Source organism: Pristiophorus japonicus, chromosome 32, assembly GCF_044704955.1.
Source record: "Pristiophorus japonicus isolate sPriJap1 chromosome 32, sPriJap1.hap1, whole genome shotgun sequence".
Lineage (NCBI taxonomy): Eukaryota > Metazoa > Chordata > Chondrichthyes > Pristiophoridae > Pristiophorus > Pristiophorus japonicus.
Window position 1 is genome coordinate 847,630 of NC_092008.1, and position 12,500 is coordinate 860,129.

A 12,500-nucleotide genomic window follows, 5' to 3' on the forward strand; every position below is an offset into this window, starting at 1 on the left:
CCCGGCTTCCACAGCTCTCTGAGGCAGCGAATTCCACAGATTTACAACCCTCTGAGAGAAGAAATTCCTCCTCATCTCAGTTTTAAATGGGCGGCCCCTTATTCTAAGACCATGCCCCCTAGTTCTAGTCTCCCCCATCAGTGGAAACATCCTCTCTGCATCCACCTTGTCGAGCCCCCCTCATAATCTGATACCTTTCGATAAGATCACCTCTCATTCTTCTAAACTCCAATGGGTACAGGGCCCAACCTCCTCAACCTTTCCTCATAAGTCAACCCCCTCATCCCCCGGAATCAACCGAGTGAACCTTCTCTGAACTGCCTCCAAAGCAAGTATATCCTTTCGTAAATACGGAGAGCAGAACTGCACGCAGTACTCCAGGTGTGGCCTCACCAATACCCTGTATAACTGGAGCAAGACTTCCCTGCTTTTATACTCCATCCCCCTTTGCAATAAAGGCCAAGATACCATTGGCCCTTCCTGATCACTTGCTGTACCTGCATACTAACCTTTTGTGTTTCATGCACAAGTAACCCCCAGGTCCCGCTGTACTGCGGCACTTTGCAATCTTTCTCCATTTAAATAATAACTTGAGCTTTGATTTTTTTTCTGCCAAAGTGCATGACCTCACACTTTCCCACATTATACTCCATCTGACAAACTTTTGCCCACTCACTGAGCCTGTCTGTGTCCTTTTGCAGATTGTTTGTGTCCTCCTCACACATTGCTTTTCCTCCCATCTTTGTATCGTCAGCAAACTTGTCTACATTACACTCAGTCCCTTCTTCCAAGGCGTTAATATCGATTGGAAATAGATTATCGTCAATCTGTGTCCCTCTGGCCTCCTGCCCACGAGAACCGGTTCTCCCGATCGACCTTCGCGATTGAGCACACCTCGATTAAATCTCCCCCTTAACCCTCTCTGCTCCGAGGAGAACAACCCCTGCTTCCCCAGTCTCCCCCCCCGTCACTGAAGGCCCTCATCCCCCCGGGACCGTCCTGGTCAATCTCCCCCGCGAACGTTCGCCGCTGTCTGTTGTCAATCTGCATCTGGCGATCGGGATCGCTCTCCCAACGCCCGGTCTTCAAACCCCTGCTGCCGGAACGCGAGGAGGGAGAGGGAGGGGGCAGGCGGGTTCGAGAAAGTAGCTTTACTTTTGGTCGATGGGCTCGAGGAGTTCCAGCGCAGGCTCAACCTCCTTCTCGGGCTCACTGGTCTCCACGGTGGTGCTGACGATGGCGATGTACTTCCCCTGGGCGGCCACGTTGTGGGCGTACGAGATCAGGCAGACATAGATGTCTGAAAGCACAAACACTGGCATTAATATAGCGCCCCCTCACCACCTCCCAAAGCGCTCAGACAGCGCAGTGCGGCGCTCCCTCAGTACCGCCCCTCGGGTCTGTTACATTAGGGACAGGAGGAGGCCCATTCAGCCCCTCGAGCCTGTTACATTAGGGACAGGAGGAGGCCGTTCAGCCCCTTGAGCCTGTTACATTAGGGACAGGAGGAGGCCGTTCAGCCCCTCGAGCCTGTTACATTAGGGACAGGAGGAGGCCGTTCAGCCCCTCGAGCCTGTTACATTAGGAACAGGAGGAGGCCGTTCAGCCCCTCGAGCCTGTTACATTAGGGACAGGAGGAGGCCGTTCAGCCCCTCGAGCCTGTTACATTAGGAACAGGAGGAGGCCGTTCAGCCCCTCGAGCCTGTTACATTAGGGACAGGAGGAGGCCGTTCAGCCCCTCGAGTCTGTTACATTAGGGACAGGAGGAGGCCGTTCAGCCCCTCGAGCCTGTTACATCAGGAACAGGAGGGGGCCGCTGTAATTCAGGAGAACTGCCCCAGCCTCTGCCCGAAGGCCCCTCACGCCAACCCCCCCCCTCTGGCTGAGCAGCCCACCTGATGTGCGGTTGACCTGGTTCTGGGGGATGATAATCTGGCAGGAGTTGGCATCGTTGGTGCTCTTAATGGGGTGGCTGAGGATGCAAATGACCCTGATCACTTGACCCGCCTTCTGCACACACTCCGGCACGTAGCTGGGGTCACAGATCAACTGTTTGCAGCGAGCCACCTGCGGGCAGGAGAAAGACAGACTGCATTCAGATAGCGCCCTTTTCACCACCACCACCCCACCCCCCCCCCCGACGTCCCAGAGAGCTTGACAGCCAATGAAGCAGTTTTGTTTTTGGGGAGCGGGATCGATGTTGTAAGATGCGTGGGAAACGCGTTCGCCAATTACTGCACAGCAAGCTCCCACAAACAGCATCATGATTGGCAATCCTTCGGAATCGAGAAAGACTTGCTTCCATCGATAATAGGACCATTCGGCCCCTCGAGCCTGCACCGCCATTCAATAAGATCATGGCTGGTCATTCCCTCAGTACCCCATTCCTGCTTTCTCTCCATACCCCTTGATCCCTTTAGCCGTAAGGGTCACATCTAACTCCCTTTTGAATATATCTAACGAACTGGCCTCAACAACTCTCTGTGGTAGAGAATTCCACAGGTTCACAATTCTCTGAGTGAAGAAGTTTCTCCTCATCTCGGTCCTAAATGGCTTCCCCCGTATCCTTAGACTGTGACCCCTGGTTCTGGACTTCCCCAACATCGGGAACATTCTTCCTGCATCTAACCTGTCCAGTCCCGTCAGAATTTTATATGTTTCTATGAGATCCCCTCTCATCCTTCTAAACTCCAGTGAATATAAGCCCAGTCGATCCAGTCTCTCCTCATATGTCAGTCCTGCCATCCCGGGAATCAGTCTGGTGAACCTTCGCTGCACTCCCTCAATAGCAAGAATGTCCTTCCTCAGATTAGGAGACCAAAACTGAACACAATATTCCAGGTGAGGCCTCACCAAGGCCCTGTACAACTGCAGTAAGACCTCCCTGCTCCTATACTCAAATCCTCTCGCTATGAAGGCCAACATGCCATTTGTCTTCTTCACCGCCTGCTGTACCTGCATGGCCAACTTTCAATGACTGATGTACCATGACACCCAGGTCTCGTTGCACCTCCCCTTTTCCTAATCTGTCTGGTTTGCCGCACGCTCCTTCCGCTGCCTGCGCTTAGTTTCTGCACGCTCTCGGCGACGAGACTTGAGGTGCTCAGCGCCCCTCCCGGATACACTTCCCCCATTTAGGGCGGACTGGTCTTTGGGCCCAGGGACTCCCAGGTGTCGGTGGGGATGTTGCACTTTATCAGGGAGGGCTTTGAGGGTGGTCCCTGTAACGTTTCCTCTGCCCACCTTTGGCTCGTTTGCCCGTGAAGGAGTTCCGAGTGGAGCGCTTGGCTTTGGGGAGTCTCGTGTCTGGGGGACATGCGGACAATGTGGCCCTGCCCAGCGGAGCTGGTCGAGTGTGGTCAGTGCTTCGATGCTGGGGATGTTGGGCCTGGTCGAGGACGCTAACGTTGGTGCGTCTGTCCTCCCAATGTGAGGATAACTCAGGTAATCTGTTTTGTGATGTTGGTTGAGAGTTAAATACTGGGCCCCCGGGGATAACTGCACAGCTCCCTTTCCAAATATTGCCGTGTGATCTTTCACCCGAGGGGGGGGGGGGGGGGGGAGGGGAAGACAGGGCCTCGGTTTAACGTGGGCTGAGGTCGAGAGATTATTGGACTCTTTGGCGGGGGGGCGGGGGTGGAAAAAAAAATTCGACGGATGGGGCAGGAAAAGTGGAGAAGTCAAAGACCCGCCAGTGGTCCTATCGAACGGCTCGAGGGGCCGAACGGCCACCTCCTGCTCCAGCACCGTGGTCACAAGGCAGGGATCTGGCTCGGCGGCAACGGCTCCCACAGTCGAATAGCCGACCGCCGGCGACGGCTCCCACGGTCGAATAGCCGACCGGCGACGACGGCCCCCACGGTCGAATAGCCAGCCGACGGCTCCCACAGTCGAATAGCCGGCCGTTGGCGATAGCTCCCACAGTCGAATAGCCCACTGGCGGCCTCTCCCGCCTGCACGCGGGGTGAGGGTTTGAAGAATTAGCGGAGGTACTGCAAACCCAACAGGCAGTTTCTGTGGTGGAGGGGGCCGAATGACGTCAGCGATACCTGGGGGGGGGGGGGGGGGGGGGAGGGGAAGAGTCTGAAGACCCGTTTGGCGATGAGGTTACCTCTCCCTCGGACTTGACGCCGACCACTCGCCCGTTCTCCAAGACCAGCTCTTCCACTGGCTTGTTCAGCATGTAGGTCCCTCCGTAGATGGCACTTAGCCTGTCGAGAGAGTGAGAGAGTGTGAGAGAGAGAGAGAGAGAGAGAGAGAGAGAGAGAGAGGGATCGAAATTCGAGGCGTTGGGTCCAGCCTCAAAGTCCTAAATTCAGTTTTACACCCAAAGATGAGAGCGCAGCGCTTAAAAACCTTCTCTGATCCACATGCACTGACAGTGCGGCGCTCCCTCAGTACCGCCCCTCCGACAGTGCGGCGCTCCCTCAGTACCGCCCCTCCGACAGTACTGCACTCCCTCAGTACCGCCCCTCCGACAGTGCGGCGCTCCCTCAGCACTGCCCCTCCGACAGTGCGGCGCTCCCTCAGCACCGCCCCTCCGACAGTGCGGCGCTCCCTCAGTACTGCCCCTCCGACAGTGCGGTGCTCCCTCAGTACTGCCCCTTCGACAGTGCGGCACTCCCTCAGTACCGCCCCTCCGACAGTGCGGCGCTCCCTCAGTACTGCCCCTCCGACAGTGCGGCGCTCCCTCAGTACCGCCCCTCCGACAGTGCAGCACTCCCTCAGTACTGCTCCTCCGACGCTCCCTCAGTGCTGCCCCTCCGACAGTGCGGCGCTCCCTCAGTACTGCCCCTTCGACAGTGCGGCGCTCCCTCAGTACTGCCCCTCCGACAGTGCGGCGCTCCCTCAGTACTGCTCCTCCGACAGTGCAGCGCTCCCTCAGTACTGCCCCTCCGACAGTGCGGCGCTCCCTCAGTACTGCCCCTCCGACAGTGCAGTGCAGCGCTCCCTCAGTACTGCTCCTCCGACAGTGCAGCGCTCCCTCAGTACCACCCCTCCGACAGTGCAGTGCAGCGCTCCCTCAGTACTGCCCCTCCGACAGTGCAGCGCTCCCTCAGTACTGCCCCTCCGACAGTGCGGCGCTCCCTCAGTACAGCCCCTCCGACAGTGCGGCGCTCCCTCAGTACCGCCCCTCCGACAGTGCAGTGCAGCGCTCCCTCAGTACTGCCCCTCCGACAGTGCGGCACTCCCTCAGTACTGCCCCTCCGACAGTGCGGCGCTCCCTCAGTACTGCCCCTCCGACAGTGCGGAGCTCCCTCAGTACCGCCCCTCCGACAGTGCGGGGCTCCCTCAGTACTGCCCCTCCGACAGTGCGGAGCTCCCTCAGTACCGCCCCTCCGACAGTGCGGGGCTCCCTCAGTACTGCCCCTCCGACAGTGCGGCGCTCCCTCAGTACTGCCCCTCCGACAGTGCGGCGCTCCCTCAGTACTGCCCCTCCGACAGTGCGGCATTCCCTCAGTACCGCCCTGGAGCATTAGCCTGGATTATGCGCTCGAGTCCCTGGAGTGGGACTTGAACCCACGACCTTCTGACCGAGGGGCGATCATGCTACCCACGGAGCCATGGCTGACGGAATTGCCAGCAAATACCAGGAACAAAGATGCCTTGAGTGTGTGTGTTTGGACATTTGGAGAGCACAGGAATGCTGGATACTCCTTAGTGGCATATAAACAACACACACAATGAAAATATTAGATTCAACAACTTGCATTTATATAGCGCCTTTAACGCAATAAATCGTCCCCAGGAGCTCCACGGGAGGTCAATCAGACCCCGAGCCACAGGCGGAGATATTCAGGACAGGCGACCAAAAGCTGGGTCACAGAGGGAGGTTTTAAGGAGCGTCTTGAAGGAGGAGAGAGAGGCGGAGAGGTTTAGGGAGGGAGTTCCAGAGCTTGGGGCCCAGGCAACAGAAGGCACGGCCACCGATGGTGGAGCGATTATAATCAGGGATGGTCAGGGGGGCAGAATTAGAGGAGCGCAGAGATCTCGGGGGGTTGTGGGGCTGGAGGAGGTTACAGAGATAGGGAGGGGTGTAGGGGCTGGAGGGGGTTAGAGATAGGGAGGGGCTGGAGGGGGTTACAGAGATAGGGAGGGGCTGGAGGGGGTTACAGAGATAGGGAGGGGCAAGGCCATGGAGGGATTTGAACACGAGGATGGAGAATTTTGAAATCGAGGCATTGCTTAACCGGGAGCCAATATACGTCAGCGAGCACAGGGGGTGATGGGTGAGTGGGACTGGGTGCGAGTTAGGACACGGGGTCAGTGAGCACAGGGGGTGAGGGGTGAGTGGGACTGGGTGTGAGTTAGGACACAGGGCAGTGAGCACAGGGGGTGAGGGGTGAGTGGGACTGGGTGTGAGTTAGGACACGGGGCAGTGAGCACAGGGGGTGATGGGTGAGTGGGACTGGGTGAGAGTTAGGACATGGGGTCAGTGAGCACAGGGGGTGATGGGTGAGTGGGACTGGGTGTGAGTTAGGACACGGGGTCAGTGAGCACAGGGGGTGAGGGGTGAGTGGGACTGGGTGTGAGTTAGGACACAGGGTCAGTGAGCACAGGGGGTGATGGGTGAGTGGGACTCGGTGCGAGTTAGGACACGGGGTCAGTGAGCACAGGAGGTGATGGGTGAGTGAGACTGGGTGCGAGTTAGGACACGGGGACAGCCGAGTTTTGGATCACCTCTAGTTTACGTCGGGTAGAATGTGGGAGACCGGCCAGGAGCGCAGTGCGTTGGAATGGTCAAGTCTGGGGGTAACGGGGGCACGGATGAGGGCTTCAGCAGCGGATGAGCTGAGGCAGGGGGCGGAGACGGGCGATGTTACGGAGGGTGGAAACAGGCGGGTTTAGTTATACTGCGGGATATGCTCATTTCGTGGTCAAATACGACCCCGAGGTTGCAAACAGTCTTGTTCAGCCTTGAGACAGGAGTTGGGGGGGGGGGGAAGAGGGATGGGGTTGGTGGCTAGGGAATGCAGTTTGTGGCGGGGACCGAAAACACTGACTTCCGTCTTCCCCCGATAGCCCACCGGCTCGGAACCCCTCAAAACGCAGAGGCTCCAAAATGCAGTGCCTGGGGGGGGGTTTTCCCGTTTGCTGACTGAGAAGGGAGAATTTCCCCTCGCCCCCATTACCTGGCGAAGCCTTGCGGAAGTTCCCCGAGTCCGTAGAGGGGGTACAGGTACGGACTCTTGCCGTACCGGGCCAGAGACTCGCTGTACAGCTTGATGCGGTTCACTGTCTCCAGGCAGGGCTGGTCCAGGTACCTGGCGAGGACACAAAACACACCTTCAGACCGACCCGATGATCACGCGCACACAAGCCTGCTCTGCACTCACAGGCCTCCAGCTGGCCTTGCAGACAAATCACACAACGTCAACAGGCAGCTACAGCATGGTGGTTATAAAGAAACACAAGTCCCAGGAGCAGGAGTCGGCCATTCGGCCCCTCGAGCCCGCTCCGCCATCCAATAAGATGGCGGCTGATCCGATCTTGGGCTCAGCTCCACTTCCCCGCCCGGCCCTTCACTCCCTTATCGCTCAAAAATCTGTCCATCTCCACCTTAAATATATTCAGTGACCCAGCCCCCCACAGCTCTCTGGGGCAGAGAATTCCACAGATTCACCAGAAGAAATTCCTCCTCATCTCCGTCCTAAATGGGCGGCCCCTTATTCTGAGACTATGTGCCCCCTAGTTCTAGATTCCCCCACGAGGGGGAAACATCCTCTCTGCATCCACCCTGTCCAGCCCCCTCAGAATCTGATACGTTGCAATAAGATCACCTCTCATTCTTCTAAACTCCAATGGGTACAGGGCCCAACCTGCTCAACCTTTCCTCATAAGGCAACCCCCTCATCCCCGGAATCAACCGAGTGAACCTTCTCTGAACTGCCTCCAAAGCAAGTATATCCTTTCGTAAATACGGAGACCAGGACTGCACGCAGTACTCCAGGTGTGGCCTCACCAATACCCTGTATAACTGGGGCAAGACTTCCCTGCTTTTTTACTCCATCCCCTTTGCAATAAAGGCCAAGATACCATTGGCCTTCCTGATCACTTGCTGTACCTACATACTAACCTTTTGTGTTTCATGCACAAGTAACCCCCAGGTCCCGCTGTACTGCGGCACTTTGTAATCTTTCTCCATTTAAATAATAACTTGTTCTTTGATTTTTTTTCCTGCCAAAGTGCATGACCTCATACTTTCCAACATTATACTTCATCTGCCAAACTTTTGCCCACTCACTGAGCCTGTCTCTGTCCTTTGGCAGATTTTGTGTCCTCCTCACACATTGCTTTTCCTCCCATCTTTGTATCATCAGCAAACTTGTCTACGTTACACTCGGTCCCTTCATCATTATAGTGTAGGGGCTGGAGGAGGTTACAGAGATAGGGAGGTGTGTAGGGGCTGGAGGAGGTTACAGAGATAGGGAGGGGTGTAGGGGCTGGAGGGGGTTACAGAGATAGGGAGGGGTGTAGGGGCTGGAGGAGGTTACAGAGATAGGGAGGGGTGTAGGGGCTGGAGGGGGTTACAGAGATAGGGAGGGGTGTAGGGGCTGGAGGGGGTTACAGAGATAGGGAGGAGTGTAGGGGCTGGAGGAGGTTACAGAGATAGGGAGGGGTGTAGGGGCTGGAGGGGGTTACAGAGATAGGGAGGAGTGTAGGGGCTGGAGGAGGTTACAGAGATAGGGAGGGGTGTAGGGGCTGGAGGAGGTTACAGAGATAGGGAGGGGTGTAGGGGCTGGAGGGGGTTACAGAGATAGGAAGGGGTGTAGGGGGTTACAGAGATAGGGAGGGGTGGAGGGGCTGGAGGGGGTTACAGAGATAGGGAGGGGTGTAGGGGCTGGAGGGGGTTACAGAGATAGGGAGGGGTGTAGGGGCTGGAGGAGGTTACAGAGATAGGGAGGGGTGTAGGGGCTGGAGGGGGTTACAGAGATAGGGAGGGGTGTAGGGGCTGGAGGGGGTTACAGAGATAGGGAGGGGTGTAGGGGCTGGAGGGGGTTACAGAGATAGGGAGGGGTGTAGGGGCTGGAGGGGGTTACAGAGATAGGGAGGGGTGTAGGGGCTGGAGGAGATTAGAGACACACATACTCATCTGTTCTGTAGAGAGCCAGCGCGTGCCCGATGAAATCAATCACGTCTTGCCCCAGGTCGAATTTCTTGTACACGTCCCTCATGGTCGTGGCCACAGGGTCCACGCCCTGGAAAGTCTTGGGGTCGTTCTCGTCAAAGCCGGCGACAAACACCAAGAACTTGCGGAAGCGCCGTTTCTCAAACATCCCCATCAAATCTGGGGAGGCACAAACAGTGTCAGGGTACGGAGAAAGAGGCGCCCCCTCAGTACCGCCCCTCAGACAGTGCAGGGCTCCCTCAGTACCGCCCCTCCGACAGTGCGGCGCTCCCTCACTACTGCCCCTCCGACAGTGCGGCGCTCCCTCAGTACTGCCCCTCCGACAGTGCGGCACTCCCTCAGTACTGCCCCTCCGACAGTGCGGCACTCCCTCAGTACCGCCCCTCCGACAGTGCGACGCTCCCTCAGTACTGCCCCTCCGACAGTGCGGGGCTCCCTCAGTACCGCCCCTCCGACAGTGCGGGGCTCCCTCAGTACCGCCCCTCCGACAGTGCGGGGCTCCCTCAGTACCGCCCCTCCGACAGTGCGGGGCTCCCTCAGTACTGCCCCTCCGACAGTGCGGCGCTCCCTCAGTACTGCCCCTCCGACAGTGCGGGGCTCCCTCAGTACCGCCCCTCCGACACTGCGGCACTCCCTCAGTACCGCCCCTCCGACAGTGCGGCGCTCCCTCAGTACCGCCCCTCCGACAGTGCGGCGCTCCCTCAGTACCGCCCCTCCGACAGTGCGGGGCTCCCTCAGTACCGCCCCTCCGACAGTGCGGCACTCCCTCAGTACTGCCCCTCCGACAGCGCACTGCGGCGCTCCCTCAGTACTGCCCCTCCGACAGCGCAGTGCAGCACTCCCTCAATACCGCCCCTCCGACAGTGCGGCACTCCCTCAGTACTGCCCCTCCGACAGCGCAGTGCGGCGCTCCCTCAGCACCGCACTGGGAGAGTCAGCCTGGATTTTGTGTTGGGAGGCTCTGGAGTGGGACTCGAACCCACAACCTGCTGACTTGGAGGCGGAGAGGTTTTAGGGAGGGAATTCCAGATCTTGGGGCCCAGGCAGCTGAAGGCACGGATCACCCGATGGCGGAGCGATGGGAATCGGGGATTCGTTCGAGGCCAGAATTGGAGGTGCGCCGGAATCTCGGGCAGTTCGGGGGGGAGGAGGGAACAGAGATCGGGAGGGACTCGAACAGGAGAACAGCGTTGAACCGACCGATGAAGGCACGCGGAATCGACACGAGCGAAACGGACATCAAACAACCCGACCCGACACTCACTGGAGGCGAGGGCCTCTGTCTCGGTGGAGGGCACTTTGTAAATCTTCCCGCCCTTGTACACAAAGCTTCCCTCCACCACCTTGAAGTCCAAGTACCTCGTGACCTCTGTGTACAGTAACATCTTCACCAGCTGACCTGTGACCCAGGGAAAAGAGAGACAGACGTGCATTACTGTAAGCACCTCCCAACATCTCACAACAGACCAAAGTGCTTCAACTTAACAACAATTTGTATTTATATAGTGCCTGGAACATCCCAAGCGGCTTCACAGCAGTGTTCCAATACAAAACCAATAAATATGTCCAACCCAAATAAGGAGATATTAGGGACAGGGCTCGGTCAGGCAGGGTCTTAAAGGAGGAGAGAGAGGCGGAGAGGTTTAGGGAAGGGAGTTCCAGAGCTTGGGGCCCAGGCAACAGAAGGCACGGCCACCGATGGTGGAGCGATTCTAATCAGGGATGGTCAGGAGGGCAGAATTAGAGGAGCGCAGAGATCTCGGGGGGGGTTGTGGGGCTGGAGGGGTTACAGAGATAGGGAGGGGTGTAGGGGTTTGGAGGGGCTTACAGAGATAGGGAGGGGTGTAGGGGCTGGAGGGGCTTGCAGAGATAGGGAGGGGTGGAGGAGGTTAGAGATAGGGAGGGGTGGAGGAGGTTACAGAGATAGGGAGGGGTGTAGGGGCTGGAGGGGGTTACAGAGATAGGGAGGGGTGTAGGGGCTGGAGGGGGTTACAGAGATAGGGAGGGGTGTAGGGGCTGGAGGGGGTTGCATAGAAACATAGAAAATAGGTGCAGGAGTAGGCCATTCAGCCCTTCGAGCCTGCACCACCATTCAATATGATCATGGCTGATCATTCCCTCAGTACCCCATTCCTGCTTTCTCTCCATACCCCTTGATCCCTTTAGCCGTAAGGGCCACATCTAACTCCCTTTTGAATATATCTAACGAACTGGCCTCAACAACTCTCTGTGGTAGAGAATTCCACAGGTTCACAATTCTCTGAGTGAAGAAGTTTCTCCTCATCTCGGTCCTAAATGGCTTCCCCCTTATCCTTAGACTGTGACCCCTGGTTCTGGACTTCCCCAACATCGGGAACATTCTTCCTGCATCTAACCTGTCCAGTCCCGTCAGAATTTTATATGTTTCTATGAGATCCCCTCTCATCCTTCTAAATTCCAGTGAATATAAGCCCAGTCGATCCAGTCTCTCCTCATATGTCAGTCCTGCCATCCCGGGAATCAGTCTGGTGAACCTTCGCTGCACTCCCTCAATAGCAAGAATGTCCTTCCTTAGATTAGGAGACCAAAACTGAACACAATATTCCAGGTGTGGCCTCACCAAGGCCCTGTACAACTGCAGTAAGACCTCCCTGCTCCTATACTCAAATCCTCTCGCTATGAAGGCCAACATGCCATTTGCCTTCTTCACCGCCTGCTGTACCTGCATGCCAACTTTCAATGACTGATGTACCATGACACCCAGGTCTCGTTGCACCTCCCATTTTCCTAATCTGCCGCCATTCAGATAATATTCTGCCTTCCTGTTTTTGCCACCAAAGTGGATAACCTCACATTTATCCACATTATACTGCATCTGCCATGCATTTGCCCACTCACCTAACCTGTCCAAGTCACCCTGCAGCCTCTTAGCATCCCCCTCACAGCTCACACCGCCACCCAGCTTAGTGTCATCTGAAAACTTGGAGATATTACACTCAATTTCTTTGTCTAAATCATTAATGTATATTGTAAATAGCTGGGGTCCCAGCACTGAACCTTGCGGCACTCCACTAGTCACTGCCTGCCATTCTGAAAAGGACCCGTTTATCCCGACTCTCTGCTTCCTGTCTGCCAACCAGTTCTCTATCCACATCAGTACATTACCACCAATACCATGTGCTTTGATTTTGCACACCAATCTCTTGTGCGGGACCTTGTCAAAAGCCTTTTGAAAGTCCAAATACACCACATCCACTGGTTCTCCCTTGTCCACTCTACTAGATACATCCTCAAAAAATTCTCGAAGATTTGTCAAGCATGATTTCCCTTTCATAAATCCATGCTGACTTGGACCGATCCTGTCACTGCTTTCCAAATGCATAACTATTTC

The 12,500-nt window shown here is 56.6% G+C and overlaps 1 protein-coding gene across 1 annotated transcript in view; it reads right to left on the reverse strand.

Annotated features, from left to right (window-relative positions):
- Positions 1–1,151: 1,151 nt before the first annotated feature.
- The window catches only part of LOC139240477 (rab GDP dissociation inhibitor alpha), a 24,657-nt gene continuing 13,308 nt past the window's right edge, over positions 1,152–12,500 (reverse strand). The window contains exons 4-9 of the mRNA XM_070869012.1: positions 10,395–10,529; positions 9,091–9,289; positions 7,134–7,265; positions 4,112–4,211; positions 1,896–2,067; positions 1,152–1,300 (exon numbers count right to left, since the gene is read on the reverse strand). Of these exons, the coding sequence (XP_070725113.1) occupies positions 1,152–1,300; positions 1,896–2,067; positions 4,112–4,211; positions 7,134–7,265; positions 9,091–9,289; positions 10,395–10,529 (887 nt within the window). The remainder of the gene's footprint in view (positions 1,301–1,895; positions 2,068–4,111; positions 4,212–7,133; positions 7,266–9,090; positions 9,290–10,394; positions 10,530–12,500) is intronic.